We start from the raw sequence: 15,959 nt of genomic DNA, 5'->3' as shown, positions 1-15,959 counted from the left end.
CAGCTGGTTGTCTTCTCCTACCCCCATGGGAAGCTGGAAGTATTAAGCTGGAAGATGGAAGGCTCAGGTTGAGGCTCATCCCAGGGCTTGCTTTATGTGCTTAAGCTTGACATAAAGCAGAACTGCTACTGAAAGAAGCTTTCTTCTTTTTGGTTGCTTTTGCAGATCCTGTGCTTGGGCTGCTGCAGCCTCTGTGTGGCTGTGATTTGGTGTGTTCCATAAATAATAAGAAGGATTCTTATATATTATTTTCCACATGTAATAGGAAGGATTTCTGTCCTTTCTTCCTGCACCAAATCCCTGCTGATGCTGTGCCAGCCCAGCTCACAAACCCTGCAGTCAGGCCTATCTCTACTCTTTAATTTAAACCCACCACACCTTGCAGAGCCTTAACCATGAGAGACTAAACATGGGATTGCAGGTGCCCGTGGCTGGGCAGGATAAACAACATCCCCTCCTTAGCAGCACTTGCCATCTGTGCTGTTGGAGGCACACAAAGCAGTAGATTTTGATCTGCTGTTGGCAGAATGTTTCTCATACCAGTTTTATGCCTTGCTGGTCTCCCTGTGCAGCTCTGCCTTGCAGATAAGGCCTCTGTGATTTTTTTTTCCCTCCCTGATCTCTTCTTTCAGGGTTTTGACATTTGTAGAGCCTGCCAATGTTTGCAACTGCACAAGCACTGCAGCTCTCCCAGGATGGCTGAGGAAAAGGCCAAGGAGCCTGTTTGTTTTCTCTTCCTCACTTTGGCCAGAAATGCTGCAGTTGAGCTGCTTTCCTGGGGATTGGATGTCAGGGGAGTTGGCTGATTGGCACTGACACGTTTTGGCCTTGAATCAGTCACAGAGTCATGGAAGGGTTTGGGTTGGAAGGGACCTCAAAGCTCATCTCGTTCCAACCCCCTGCTGTGGGCAGGGACACCTTCCCCTGGACCTCCACTGGCTGGAGCCAGTGTCCAAACACCCTCAGAGAATTAGGGTTTTTTGTAAAAGATGCAGCTTGGCCCTGCATTGGAGCCCTTTTCCTTGTCCCTGGGAGCTGCCACTCCTGCCAGTGCCCCCTCTCTGGCTCGTGCTGCCCAGCCTGTGCCCTCAGAGCTGGCTGAGAGCTTGGAGCAGCTCTTCTGGAGGACAGGAAAAACAGACTGGGAGATGGGAATGGCCTGGAGTTGTGTCAGGGCAGGGTCAGGTTGGATCTCAGGTAAAAGGTTCTTCCCCCCAGAGGGTGGTTGGGCACTGAACACTAGATAAGTGTGTGGCCAAAAGCCAGTGATCACTGTAAGCCCTGCAGAATGAAGAGGTTCAAAAGGAATGATCTCTCCTAGGAGAACTACTTCAGGTCATTAAAAAATGAAGAAGAAACTGAAAGCAGATTAAAACAAAAAGCTTCTCCTCAATAAATAACTTGACTCCAGAGGCTCAGTTCTTCAGGGGAAAGGGAAATACTGTGATATCAAAGGAGTTGTCACTGCAGGTTTGGAAAACTTGGAACCTCAGAGAGTCTCTGCACTACCAGTTCTTGCTCTGCTCAGTTATTGCTCTTTTTTCTGCCAGGGTTTGTTTGGTTATTGTTGTATTTACAGGAGTGATATATTGTGATATATTGTTTCCTTCAGATTTAATTCTTCACTGGTTTGTTGATTTTTGGGCCTTCCAGGAGCTCTTGGAATGACCATATAAACGGGGAGAGGGACAGGCCATCGTGGAATGTACCCAGTCCATGCCCCTGTCAGTGGTCAGAGGGTCCTGATGCTCTGCCAGCACAGCAACCTGAGCATTTCTGGGAGAAAATGTTCCTCAGGTGAAATGGGATTGAAAGCTCTGATTTTCATCCTATAATACTGTGCCTGTTTCTGGACTGGGTTTGCTGAAGGCTTCTGGAGTTGTCACTGTCAGCTCCCAAATTTCTGGCATCAGTGGGGGATATATTCAGATTATTGGCTGTGAGACGCTCACATGGGTTGGTTCCTGCAGGGGGTTGGTGCCCAGGTACCAACTTTTTGGTATGTTTTGACACTCAGGTTAGCTGTGAAATGGTCTTGGAGGCTGTGCCTGGCAGGATTGGGATGGGATGGAGTGGGATGGGATGGGATGACACAAGCACAGGGCAGACACCTGGGAGGTGCTGAGCACCACCTGCCTTTTGGGAAACTGTGCTCTTCAAAACCTGAGCATTTCCTGGAGCTGGGATGTTATTTTTAGAGCATGGAGCATCTTCTCTCCCTTAGATTTCCAAAGTGTGAGTTGGAAGAGAATCACAGAATCTTTTTGGTTGGAAAACCCCTTGGAAATCATTGAGTCCAGCCATCCCCCCAGCACTGCCCAGGCCACCACTGCCCCGTGTCCCCAGGTGCCACTTCCACTGTGTTAAACCCCTGCAGGGGTGGGACTCCACCACTACCCTGCAACGTGAAGATTTCCATGAAGAGTTTTTCCCTGATATCCAATGTGAAGCACCCCTGGCACCCTCTGATACTTTGAGCCAACTTATCCAGCGTGCTCTGGGGTGACTGAACCACCCCACAGAATTTAAATCCCACAGAATTTAAATCTCTCTAACCTGTTCTCTTCCCAGCCCAACCTGGGCTCTTCCTCTTACTGTTGGGAAAAAGCAGAAGAAAAGCTACAAAGAGGTTTCTTGTCATCACAGAGGAACATTAAACATGGATTGCTTGTGCATTGGACAAGTTTTTATCTTGTTCCTCTCTTTCCTCCTCCCATCATTACAGGGAAAGTCATCCTTGGGAGCCCTTTTGTGTGTCCTTTCCCCTTCCCCTCTCTGAGGATGCCCCTGTGTTCCTGTGCTGGTTTTGTTTGCAGCTGAGGGGATCACAAGGTTGCAGAAGAGCAGATTGGTTTTTGTTATCCTTTGTATCTTTGCTTTTTAGTGCTGCAGTTTGTGCTTCTGCCTTAATGGGGTTTAAAAAAAAAAAAAAACAACTGCCAGTTCTCCTCAACTCCTTTGCCCTTAAGCTCTTCTCCTCTGGGATCTCCCCTGCTGGTTCTCAGGGTTCACTGAAAATGCTTCTTGGACTCTCTGTGATTTTATTCTGCTCTTCCCCTCCCTGAGAGGGATGTGCTCTGTCCATTCCTGGGCACTGCCACCAGCACTTCCTTCATGTTCAGGGAGCACCAGCTCTGGAGCAAATGATACTTTATACTCGAGTTTCACTTGCCCTCAAAGATCCTTGGAAGGCTTTAATAAGCATTTGAAGAAAGCACAAAGCAAAAGCAGATTTATTAACCCCCAATCCCCAAGGGACTGGGATGGGGATGAACAAACACCTTCCCAGAGGTCTCAGGGACTGCCAGGGACACTCTGGGAGCGCTGTCACATAATCCTGGTGGATCTAAGGCCTGCTACCACTGCTGGATGGTCAGCCAGGGAAAACTGGGAGCCAGCTGGGAGCATCTCGTGGTGTTTCCTGCAGTCCTGCATCACTGAGTGGTGGTGGTGGGATGCTGTGGCAGTGAAATGTCTCTGAAGGATCAAAGCAAACCTGTGTCACTCTTGGGATCTCTACTAAAATCAAGGGTTTCTGGTGTGTGTGGCTTTGGGTGGGATTCCTTTTTTCCTTGTGTTATTCTGGGGAGGCAGGAAGGAATCCCAGGCACAGTTACCAGCTCAAGGCCTGAGTCGCCAGTGAGGCAGATGATGAGGAGGGTCAGGGAGCTTAGGGGGGAATGGGGAGGTGACAGTGGGATTCTGTGTGTGCTGGGGGACCATAAAACAATCTCAGCCACGAGGCATTGCTTTTTTAGGCTCCCATTAGCAGAGAAACTCCTTTTTGCCAAATAAGCTGCTTTGTAGACATGCCCTGCTATGTTTATTAAACAGATAGAACGTGTTCAAAATTCAGGGCCTGTTGGACACCAACAGCTGTCCAGGGCGTATCCAGAGCTTATTGATTTTCTGCCAACTTGCCCTGTAAAATATACAAGGTACAAGTTATGTAGTTAAACATGTAAGAGTTTTATAAATGCATTTTATAGTTGACATTCAGAAAACTTTCCACGTTGGCAGATGAGGGAGAAAAAGGGGAAATTCAGAAAGCAAAGCTGTTTTGGCTTAAAGGATCCTTGAGGTGGTAAAGTTTGGGAGCAGTGTTTGAATCTTTGCTCTTGAAGTGGATGAAGAAATGCTTGGGCCCAAAGGCTGGTTTTAGTGAGGCTGGGTCTAGAATTTGGGGTTTAGCCCTGGCAGAGTGTGCAGCTGCAGGTTTTCATTTGGAGAATCCCAGAATGGTTTGGGTTGGAAGGGACTTTGAAGCTCATCCAATCCCACCCCCTGCCATGGGCAGGGACACCTTCCACCAGCCCAGGGTGCTCCAACCTGGCCTTGGACACTTCCAGGGCTGGGGCAGCCACAGCTTCTCTGGGCAACCTGTGCCAGGGCCTCCTCACCTGAACAGGGAACAATTTCTCCCTAATATTTCATCTTCTCTTAGTTTGAATCCACTCCCCCTTGTCCAAAGTCAATGGGAGTCTTTTTCTTGTCTCCAAGCAGTGTTGGTTCAGCCATTTCATCCTGAGAAAGGGCTTCCTGTCTTTCCTCCCTTAGTTAAGTGCTGGGATGGTGCCCTGCTGTCCCTGTGGGTTGGGGGTGAATGCAGCAGGGCACCTCTCACCCTCTCCTTGGCTGCCTCCCAGGGCTGGTGGAGAGTGGGGCAGGAAACCTGGGCAGAAATCTCAGTGTCAGGGTATAATTTGCTTGGTCTTGTTTCCCTGTCCAGAGCTGGGTTAATGACTTTTGTGGCAGACTCTGCAAAATGTGCTGCTCTTTTCTCAGTGGGTTGTTCTGTGTGCAGTGGGGTTGGGAGGGAGAAGGGAAGGAGCTGTTGCTGCATAGTTTGGGAAGAAGAAGAAGGTGGAGGGAGAACAAGGAGGTGAAAACACTGAAATTAAGATGATACTTGAAGGCTGATGATCCCTGTTTGGTGCTGATCCAGCAGGAGTGAGGGATTGCTCTGAGCTCTCTCTGGGCTGTGTTGGTCAGGTGGGACCATGATGGGGACCAGCCAGTTGCTTGTGATGTTTCGTCTGCTGCTCAGGATGCAGGTTGTTTTCCCAGCTGACTTACGATGGTTTTGTGGCATCTTCTCATGCTAATAAGTAAGAAATGGGGAGAAGCTCTGTAGATCTTCCAGGTGCTTGTGGGGATTTCCCTGGGTGGGCTTTTGCTGGTTTGGGGTGCAATGATCCTTTCCAGACAAGGTTCGCTTCCTAACCCAGAGGGAAGATCTGTGGGGTTTCTCCTTCAATCTGCTTGGCTCAGAGGAATTAAAATCTGGGAGATCAACCACATCCACCACTCTGGTACAGTGCAGACTCCCTGCTCTCAGAGTTTGAAGCATCCTGTCCTTCTCAGGGTGGTGGTTGGTACCTTTAAAATGGAACTAAAGGTATCCTGGGACCTTCCTTCTCCAGAGCTTTGTGCAGCCGTGGTCAGAAGGGGAAGGAGAACCAGTTTTCCTTTCTTTGCAGAGGTTTTTGGGGCTGCAGAGCATCATTTTAGCTTAGAAACCTTTCACCTGGGGTTCAGAACAGGTATGTTAGGTTTAACAGGAACTGCAAGGCCTGTTTTTCCCTCTGGGGAGAGCAGAGCCTGGCAGGAGGGAGGTCTGACAGTGGTGGTCAGCAGCAGGATGTTGCTGGGAGTTTCTTGTTGCTTTTAGTGGTGTTAAACACTGCCAAAGGTGGCAGGTGGGTCCTCCCACATGTGTTAAAATGCCAGTGAGTGCCTTGTGTCCTCTCCCTGCAGGCACCACACGAACCCAGTGGGCACAGAGTGGCGCTGGAAGATGGACCAGCCGGAGCTGATCCTGCAGGAGGCGATTGAGAACCATCAGAACATGATCAAGCAGTTCAGAGGTAACTTCTCCTCGTACCCCATCAGTGGTGCTTTGAGAACACAACCAGCAGAGCCATCTTCAGAGCATGGGGCAGAACGTTCTGGTCAGCTGGGAGGTGTGAGATGTGGGACATCCCAGAGATGGGAGAGGAGAAACTTCTGTGGCACATGTATTGTCTCCTGAGCTGTTTTGCCATTTCCCTCAGCCAGTGGGTATCCAGGGCTGCCTGGAGGGAGGGAGTGCAGTTGCACCTCAGTGGTTGTTCCATCTTTTCCCTTGGTGAGCACAGAGACTTCCACAGTGGTTAAACTGGTGTGGATAATGGGCAATCTTGGCTGCTCTGTAAGTGATGAGGAAATGCCCAGCCTTAATCCCCTGGTTTTGTGTTTATTCTGAAACTTCCAGGTTGTGTTTTTTCCCATTAATAATTAAGCAGCAGCATTGAGGGTATTCCTATTTTCAGGAATTATTCAAACACCTCTTTCTGACTGAAGCTGCAGTTATCCCCTCTCAGAAGCGCTGCTTTTCCTTCAGATAGAAGCCTGGTGTGAGTTAGATGTTTATTAATTCTGTATCTGTATGGGGATGGCTGGGTTTTGGGGTTTATTTTATTTTATTTTATTTTATTTTATTTTATTTTATTTTATTTTATTTTATTTTATTTTATTTTATTTTATTTCCCAAATGTGATAAACTTGGTTCCTCTGCCAGGGTCACCTTCATGTGCCAGCTTGGGCAGGACAGGCCTGGGGTTCTGCTCTTCCCAGCTGAGTGTGAGCAGCAGGAGTGGGATAAACATCCCTAAAATGTGCAGGATGAGCCTCGATCTTGGCTGTCATTTTGGGAACCTTTTTTTTCAAAACATGACAGGCACAAAACCCTTCTGTGAGCAGAGCAGAGTTGCTCTGTCTCATTCACTGGAGTTGGATGATGGGGGGAAAACCAGCTCAAGGAGGGGCCTCATGGGCTTCATGTCTGGTTTGGATCATCAGATGTTTCCAGCAGCAGCTCAAAAAAGTCCTTTAAGTAAAGCCATTATCACCCTGGAGTAAGGAATAGCCTTTTCCTTCCTTTAATACTCCCTGCTCTCTTCCCAAAAAGGGCTGGGGATAGGGATTCATTATGGACAGACTTGTCAGCATCTGAAAATACAGCTGAAGTTCAAGAGGCCTGTGAGGACATCCCAGTTCTCTCCTTTTGGGGCTTCTTCTCCATTAAACAAATCCACAAATATTCCCTGAAACATGCCTGTGCATCCTCAGCACAGTTACCCTTGACCTGGAACTGTGAAAGGAGAAAGAGCAGGGGAGAAAAAAATAATGGTTCTGGACTAGAAATGAGCTGCAAAGTGGGAAAAGAAAAGCTGTGTTACTTTTTCAGAGTGATAGATGGCAACATGCTTCCTGTCTTGGGAGCCTGCGAGGCAAAGGTTTATTAAGGAGAAGAAAAATGGGTAGGAAAAGCCCAGGAGCTGCTATTGCAGGTTGGAGATTGTCACTTCCCTGGGGTGCCTGTGAAAATATTGTTGGGGTGGAACCAGTGGAAGCAAAATGGAGCTGGAGCAGGGACAGGGGAAGGATGGAAGTCCCCAGTGGGCTGTGCCCTGGCCAGGCTGGAGCTCCGGCACAAAACATGGCTGTGTCTTTCCAGCCAACTTAGCAGCTCCACAAACAGCAGGTGGATCTTATTGGGATTGATTTTTGAATTAAAAAGAAACCATCAACACCCCACAAACCACCCCCAGGGCTTGAGCAGTGAGATGGACCAGGTTGTGGGGCAGGAGGGCAGGTTGGGCTCTGTCCCTCTGAGCTGCCACTGCTGAGGGACCTCGGGGGTTGGGGACAGTTTTGGGCTCCTTGTGACAAGAGAGACACGGAGGGGCTGGAGCGTGTGCAGGGAAGGGAACGGAGCTGGGAAGGGGCTGGAGGAGCAGGAGGGGCTGAGGGAGCTGGGGGGGCTCAGCCTGGAGAAAAGGAGGCTCAGGGGGGACCTTCTGGCTCTGCAATCCCTGACAGGAGGGGGGAGCTGGGGGGGGGTCGGGCTCTGCTCCCAGGGAACAGGGACAGGAGGAAAGGGAACGGCCTCCAGCTGTGCCAGGGGAGGGGCAGGTTGGATACTGGGAGTATTCCTTCATGGAAAGGGCTGTCCAGCCCTGGCACAGCTGCCCAGGGCAGTGGGGGAGTCCCCATTCCTGGAGGGTTTTGAAAACTGTGTACATGTGGCCCTTGGGGACGTGGGTTAGGGGTGGCCTTGGCAGTGCTGGGGGAACAGTTGGACTCGATCTTGGGGGGTCTTTTCCAACCTCAGTGGTTGTGATTCTGCAGCACTGCCTGAGACTCCAGAGGAACTCCCAGCAGAGCTGAACTGTTTGACTCCCAGAGCAGAATAGACAATTTAGGCTCCTGGAGAATAAAACCGTGAGGAAATGTCTTATCTAGAGATCCCTTAGGGCTTGAGCACCCTGTGATGCTGCTCAGGTGATGCCCAAAGCCATTTGAATAAATTGGTGCTGCCCTTTGTAGTCCCAGTGCCATCTCCAGTGCCAGAGGAACTGGTGAGCTCATCTGAGGAGCACCAGGAGGATCAGAGGGATGGAGCAGCTCTGATGGGAGAGAGGGCTGAGAGAGCTGGGATTGTTCAGCCTGGAGAAGAGAAGCTTCAGGGAGACCTGATTGTGACCTTTCAGTGCCTGAAGGAGCCAACAGGAATGATGGAGAGGGACTGTTTACAAGGGCCTGGAGTGACAGGACAAGGGGGAATGGCTTCAAACTGCCAGAGGGGAAATTTGGGTTGGATATTGGGAAGGAATTCTTGGCTGTGAGGGTGGGGAGGCCCTGGCACAGGTTGCCCAGAGAAGCTGTGGCTGCCCCATTCCTGGAAGTGTCCAAGGCCAGGTTGGATGGGGCTTGGAGCAACCTGGGCTGGTGGAAGGTGTCCCTGCCCATGGCAGGGGTGGGACTGAGTGATCTTTAAAGTCCCTTTCCAACCTAAACCATTCTGTGATTCTATGGTGTTTTACTAATTCCATGCACTGAAGCAGAAATGAGATTTTCTTTGAAGGAGCAGAAGAATTCTTGTGTCCCTTTATCCTTTAGGATATCCTGGAGGAACAGCCCTCAATGCTCCCTCTAATGTATCATGTTCTCCTTTATTGTTGCCATAGTTTGTGCTGGTTTTGGAGACCACAGACATTAAAGTCACATAATTCTCTCTTAGAGTAAGTGATGGAGAGAAATGTTCCTGCTGTGGAGGGACGGTGGGAAGCAGTTCCGTTGATGGATACATTTTTCCAGGGAGTGACTGGTAAATCTCTCTGCCCTTGCAAAGGGCACACACAGAATGGAAACATAATTCAGAAATAGGAGAGTGGGAGTCTCTGATAACACAGCCTTGGGAAAAGGAAAAAAAACCAACCAACCAACCAAACAAAAATGCATGACCTGTGCTGGGAAATCCTGAGATTCCCTGGTGCTGTTGGGGTGCAACAGCCCCCAAGTGCAGGAGAGTTCCTGCCTTCCTGGAATACCACTAAGGCTGTGCAGTTTAACCCCGCCTGGCTGGTGATTTATCTGGTCAAATGTTGGCACACAAACCCTCTCCCTCCTCTGGGCTGTGTTTACTGTTCAGCAGATTTGGTGTAAACTGTTTTGAGAAAAGTTCCACCCCAACTTTAGGTGATGTTGGAGTTTTCTTCTCTCTGCTTACAAAGCTGCCACGGTAATTATGGGAGTCCAGATGAGAGATGCTGAGAGAGGGGAAATCATTAATTCCAAAAGTGACTTACAGTAGCTTTAGGAATACCAAAGTTAGTCCTTTAATCTCAGTGTGTGGTTCAGATGCTTCTTTATTTCAAATAAAGCTCTCATTTAGTGCTGTCAAGTTTCTATGGAATAACCATTAGTCCTGTCACTGAGCCTGGCTGGTTTAAAATTCACTAAGCTCTGCTCTGATTCCAAATCAGCCTTTTTTTCTGCATGAGGCTGCAGCAATATCCACAAACACCCCTTTTTATCTGGGCTGTGCAGCACAGGGTGGAATTTTCTGTGCTGCAGCGTCAAGGCAATGAGAGGTGAGCTGAGGACCTGGAGCCACACTCAGGGTTTTGGTTTTTTTATCTTTAAAACAGACCAGCCCCCAGTGTAAACCCTGAGATATTATTGGAGGGCATCAAGGCACGTCGAGGAAATGTGAAGTGACATATTTGGAGCAGAGGCTTTGTTCGTGCTCAGGTGATTCCACTCGGGGTCCTGAGCGCTTGGGCAGGTGAGGGTGGGCTGGAGGAGTGTTTTCCTCCCCCTCTCCCTGCTGTGCTCCCCTGGGAATCGTGACCTCAGGTGGGTCAGACCTGCAGGTGGTGTTTTCACATGGGTACTACAGTCGAGCTCCTTGCTTTCCTCTTCCTTCTGCAGTCTCTTTGGCTGTTCAGGACCGTGTTGTGGTGGGGTTTTGAACTCATCCCTGTGTGTTTGCCTGTCTGGATTCAGCCCCAGCTGTTGACATGTGCTCAGCTCCCTCAGGAGCTGCTTTTCTTGGGGGCTGGGGTTCAGGGACCAGCAGCAGACACACACACACATAACCTGGGGTTCTTTTTTAAGACACCTGCCTGAAGTTGCATCAAAGTGCCTCTTGTGTTTCTGTCTCAGCAGGCAGCACCACCGAGGGCTCAGCAATGGAAAGCTGGGCTCAAATGCTAAAGCTGGGCTCAAATGTTAAAGCTGGGCTCAAGTGTTACTAATTACTCCAGCAGTGATCAGGGCACACACAGCCCCAGGCCCTGGCTGGGCACTGTCTGTGGGTTGCTGCAGAGCTGCTCCTGGGCACTGCCTGTGGCCTGGTGTCCCCTCTGGTTCCAGAGGGCTCCAGCTGCTTTTCTCAGTCCTCCTTGTGCCAGGGTGTATTTTGGATACAGATGCAAGGTTTGGGAGGGGGGGTTGTTATGGGATCCCAGAATGGTTTGCATTGGAAGGGGCCTTAAAAATCATCTCGTTCCAACCCCTGCCATGGGCAGGGACACCTCCCACTCTACCAGGTCACTCAGGGCCCCATCCATTGTTGATTTAAGGCTGTTTCCCCCTTCTGCAGGTGTGTCAGGAGTGAAGGCTGATCGCTTTGAGGAGGCCCTGACAGTGAAACACTGCGCTCTGTCCCTGGTGGGGGAGCCCATCATGTACCCCCAGATCAACCGCTTCGTGAGGCTCCTGCACCAGCACAGCATCTCCAGCTTCCTGGTGACCAATGCACAGTTCCCAGAGGAGATCAGGTAAGAGCTGGATGAAATACCTTCCTGCTGAAACACTGGAATGCTGACCTGTGTGTCTTAATTCCACTTTATCACCCACTGGAGTGAGCTCTGCGTGATGGCAATGGAAGAACCCCCTCGGCATCTGTTTGATTTGAGCCTCAATCTCCCCGGGCTCTTGGCCGTCTCCTTCTCTCCCCAGTTTGATTTTCCTTTCTGTACCTCTCAAACAAACTGGGATTGCTTCTGAAAGTGAAGAGAATGGAATGCTGTACCTGCTGAAGGGGGAGAACAGGGAGGGAGCTGTGCTTTGAGCAGGGATGTGGATACCTGGTGTGAGCGTTTCTGTCAGCCACAGCAGGAGACTGAGCTCATAAATTTTGGGTCTGATCTTTGTTCTAACTCCATAAGGGCAGCTTTTGGCTCAAAGCAAAGCTCTGTCCAGCCCAGCATCTCCAGCAGGACCCTGAGCGCAGGATAAGGAAAGATGACAAGCACACTCCTTGGCAAAGTGGGGTCAGAGGTTTTCAACCTCCCTCTCAGAGGCACCTGAGCTGTGATTCTGTAAATGGGATAAGCATGTTAATGGACACTCCAAGAGTCTTTACAAATGCAAAGAATCCCTGTTTGTGCTGCTTTGGAGCATCCAGGCTGCTTTGAACAGAGTAGCAAGGAAACACAGCACCTGGTGGAAGCTCAGAATTCCATCAGCTGATCCCTGTGGCAAAGTCCAAACCTGGAGCTGGGTGAGCTGAGTGCTTTGGGGTGTCACTCAGCCCCTCATTTCAGCTCAGTCCCCTCTGTGTCAGTCCTGGTAGAGCTTCCTTTCCAGTCCTCGTGGTCTGAACGTGGCAGTGGCGGGGGGGTCAGGGCAGGCAATTTTGGAGGGAGTAATTATACACCACAAAGGCATTGCAAATGATTGAATAACTGTGTAATCAAGTTACTTTAAGTCATGTATTATGTGCCTGATAGATAGAAATTGCTCTTTCCTAAATATAGCAGTTTAAAAAGAGAGCACACACTCTATTTTGAAGCTGCACTTCTTCGGATCTGCTGAATCTGTTTGAAAAGAAACAAAAAAGAAAGTGATAAAATGCTGGTCTTGCTGTCTTAAAAATTGCAACTGATCTTTGGCTCATCAAAGCAAATGATTTGCTTAATATGGGAACTGAAGTAGGCACCAGGCTCAGTTCTGAGCTGTCAGCAGAGGGGGGCTGGGGTGGAAAAGTTACTCCTAAAATAGGCAGAGTGACCTCTGGTGCAGGAAGGGACTTTGGACAAGGGCCTGCAAAGGCCTCCCAGGGCTGGAGCCCCCCTGCTCTGGAGCTGGGGGGGTTCACCTGGAGAAGACAAGGATCCAGGGTGGTACCTCCTGGGCCTTCCTCTCCTTCTCCTCCTCCTCCTCTTCTGTCTGGACTGCAGCTCCACCTGCCCCCCACGCACATCCACAAAGTGAGGGAGGTTTCCTGGCTCTGTGTGTGTTTGCATGTTTGATCCTCAGGAATAACAATGAGCAGATTCTCGCTATTGCTGTGCCTGGTCCTTGTGGGCTGCTGGAGCCACCTCATGGCTGGTGGCCTGATGTCCTTTGGTTGGTGATTTCTGCCCCGAGTTCCTGTGTAAATGCCGTGGATTCGGTGTCCTGGATGTCACCTCAGACAACCCAAACTCCATCCTGGTACCATCCAACTAAATCTCCTGTTAATTATCAAGTGTATCTGAGTTCCAGGAACATCAGGTGGGTTCTAGTTCTCATGGCACCCGTGGCTGCCCTTTCTCCTTGTTCCCTGAGCATGTCCAAGCTCAGCCTGGCTCAATTCCCAGCCATGCAGGGCCCTGTGGACTGCTCCTGCTTGGAGCAATGTCGTGCAGAAATCCCTCCTTGGGATCTCTTCTAATTCCCTAATTTTCTCCATCTAACAGTGAGTCTGGCTCTTGCCTGTCCTTAGCTTTGAGTTCCTCAGAGAAGAGATGATTTTTTCTCAGCCTGCAGTTTGAAAAACACCCCCTCCATCTTCACTGGGGCCCCATTTAATTAAGCAAACGCAGCATTGAGTTAAAAAAAAAAGAGTATTTTGGCTCAGTGTTCTCTGAAACTGAACACTCCAATCCACTTAGGCCTAGAACATTTGGTCATTTTGGAGTCTGTGGCTTTGGGCTGCCAGTCCACACAGGCTTGTTTACCAAACTGATATTTTAACCTGAAATTTTCAGTTTGCTCTGGGTTTTTCATGCAGAGGGAATGTGTTCAGGTGGCTGGTTGAGTGTCCATATATTAAGTGGATTTTTCTGGACGCAAAGAGCTCTGCCCGCTCTTGTTCTGGCCAGTCCTTGTCCCTTTGTCACCCTCAGGGTGGGTGTGTTTTTAGGTGGCCCTGTTTGGCAGCTGATCAGTGGTTTCTGATGGCTGCTCATCCTCTCCAAAGAACCCCAGGAAGCTGGGACTGCTGCCTGCTCATTGCACTGTCCCCACCCCAGCCCTGCTCTTGCTGGTCTTTTCCAACCTGGAATTCTAAGGGAGCTCCTCCCAGGTTTTTCTTAGTGCCCTCAATGATCCCTTTGCTGATGGACCCGTTACTGCTTCTCCTTTATTCCCTTGATTTCTGGAAGGGTTGAGACTCAACCCAGGCTCTTCACCCAGCACAGGAGGTTTAAACTCTTTAGGAATTACCAGTGTTGGGCTCGTAGATGCTGAGCTCACTGGCATTGTGTGACCAGAAAGGAATTTAATTTATGGAGTAATGCCTTGTTAGTGGAAGGAGAACACGGTGGTGGTTTGTGTGGGGGTTTATTTTCCAAATAGCTTTGGTATCCCTTCAGAAAACTGCCTGAGGATCCACCTGCAGGTGTGGTAAGTTCAGTGTATCCAGCAGTAGGAAGTGGCTGAGTTATGGCTCTGTTTAGAATCCCAGAATCCCTGAGGCTGGAAAAGCCTTCCAGGACCATCAGGTCCACCCTGTGCTCCATCCCCACCTTGTCCCCCAGCCCAGATCTCTGAGTGCCACATCCTTGGACACCTCCAGGGGTGGGGACTCCACCACCTCCCTGGGCAGCCCCTTCCAGTGCCTGACCACTCTTTCCAGGCAGAAATTCCTCCTGAGGTCCATTTCTGTTGAATGGGATTAGTTTTCCATAGGCCAGAGCAAAGAGAACTTGGGGAAGGGGCTGAGCTGGGTAGATTTTTATCCATGGGGGCTGTGGGGAGCAGCAGAGCTTCTCCATGCTTCCCTGGCAGCCTCCTTTGGGAAGCCTTTACCAGTGTGTTACAGCTACTCTGGAGTGGAATATGTTCCAGTTCAGTGAGGAAAAGATAATTAAATTGTCAGCCAAGGCCTGTGTGTGTGAGTTCCCAGCTTTGGGGGGTGTTATTTGTTGAAAGGTTCGAGCATCTTGCCACGGACGATGGTCACTTGGCAGAGAGGAACCCCAGGACCTGGATGGTTGGCCAAGTTCCTGTTGCTGTTGGACCTGCAGAGCAGCTTGGTGGGAGCTCCTGCAGCACAAAAACACAAACTGGAGCAGCAGCAATGTCTGAAAACAGCAATTCCCTGCTTTCTCTTTCCACAGGAGCCTGGAGCCAGTGACCCAGCTGTATGTGAGTGTGGATGCCAGCACCAGGGAGAGCCTGAGGAGAATCGACAGACCCCTCTTCAAGGACTTCTGGCAGAGATTTCTGGACAGTTTAAAGGCCTTGGCTGAAAAGGTACGCAGTTAAGAATGTGCTTTTAAATAGATTTTTTTTAATTCCCCCTGTACTTTGCCTGCTCAGGACACCTTTTTTAATTCCTTCTCACCTTACTTTTCTACTTTCTACAAAGGTAGAGGCTCTCTACAAACAACTTGAGAGGCTTCAGAAGCTCTCAAGATGGGCCATGGAGTGGGTTCTGGGTGTGTTGGGAGCGTATTTGCATGGTTTGTGCATTCAGGTGTATAAATTTCAGCAGGTTTGAGCAGTTTTCCACGTGGGGAGAAAACTCATTGACAAAAGGATGTGTCTTAAATGGGACAGGAAACTGCTGTGAGAGATGGAGAGATTATCAAGTAACAGATTTTCTGATGAAGGGTTACACTGAAAACAGGCTGCTGAAGGAAAGCTGGAAATTCAGGGGAGCCTGGGAAGAGTCACAAACCCCCATGGGTCACCTTGCTCTGGTTCTCAGAGGTTCCCTTGCCCCTGCAGCACAGGAGGGACATTAAACTGGGTATGCTGGGGTTTGCCAGCTCTGACCACCCTCCTCCCCCATGGAAATCTGCTTATTTCTGGAAGATTGACCCAAAGCAGTGGTGATTTGTGTCCACCTGAGGCAGCTGAGCAGTGACCTGAAGGCCCATGGGACTGTGTCAGCTCAGAGCGTAGTGTGACATGTTTTGTAGCAATTAATGACCCATCCTGGGCCCAGCATCACATGAATTAATAACAACAGTGCTTCAGGAGCAAACCTCCTCCTCTTGTTCCTGATCCTGTGCTCTGATGGAAGCAAATCCTTGTATTTACCAATTTGGCAGCTGTTGACACGCTCCCTGCTGAGATGAACAGCCAGGAGAGAGGCTTTGCTTTAAACAGTGAGTTTTTCTGCCTTCTGAGATGACAATGTTGGGCTATTTTCTGCCAGATCCACTTAGATTAGTAGATCTGGGGGGACTCAGTGGGGTTGGGAGGCAATTTGTTCTGCAGAGTGTGATCAGGTGGATTGTGTGTGAATGTCTGGTCTTAAAATCTCAGGCCAAGCCCCTGAGTGTGTTGAAATGAGGTACAGACTGAGTTCTCTGGGAGCAGGGGAGGTGTGGGAACAACAGGAACTAAAATATTGAAGGCCAAAAGAAATATTGAAGAAGCAGCCCTTTGGGAACTTGGTTTTGCTCATCATT

At 49.7% G+C, this 15,959-nt stretch overlaps 1 protein-coding gene across 1 annotated transcript in view; it reads left to right on the top strand.

Annotated features, from left to right (window-relative positions):
- The window catches only part of TYW1 (tRNA-yW synthesizing protein 1 homolog), a 54,338-nt gene extending 39,493 nt beyond the window's left edge, over positions 1-14,845 (top strand). Inside the window, exons 11-13 of the mRNA XM_027896302.1 lie at positions 5,731-5,867; positions 10,931-11,108; positions 14,658-14,845. Of these exons, the coding sequence (XP_027752103.1) occupies positions 5,731-5,867; positions 10,931-11,108; positions 14,658-14,805 (463 nt within the window). The 3' untranslated portion in view covers positions 14,806-14,845. The remainder of the gene's footprint in view (positions 1-5,730; positions 5,868-10,930; positions 11,109-14,657) is intronic.
- Positions 14,846-15,959: the final 1,114 nt, after the last annotated feature.

This window comes from Empidonax traillii, unplaced genomic scaffold (genome assembly GCF_003031625.1).
Source record: "Empidonax traillii isolate 1590-97213 ecotype Southwest subspecies unplaced genomic scaffold, ASM303162v1 scaffold492:size733235, whole genome shotgun sequence".
NCBI lineage: Eukaryota > Metazoa > Chordata > Aves > Passeriformes > Tyrannidae > Empidonax > Empidonax traillii.
This window is presented reverse-complemented; position numbering and strand designations above follow the sequence as displayed.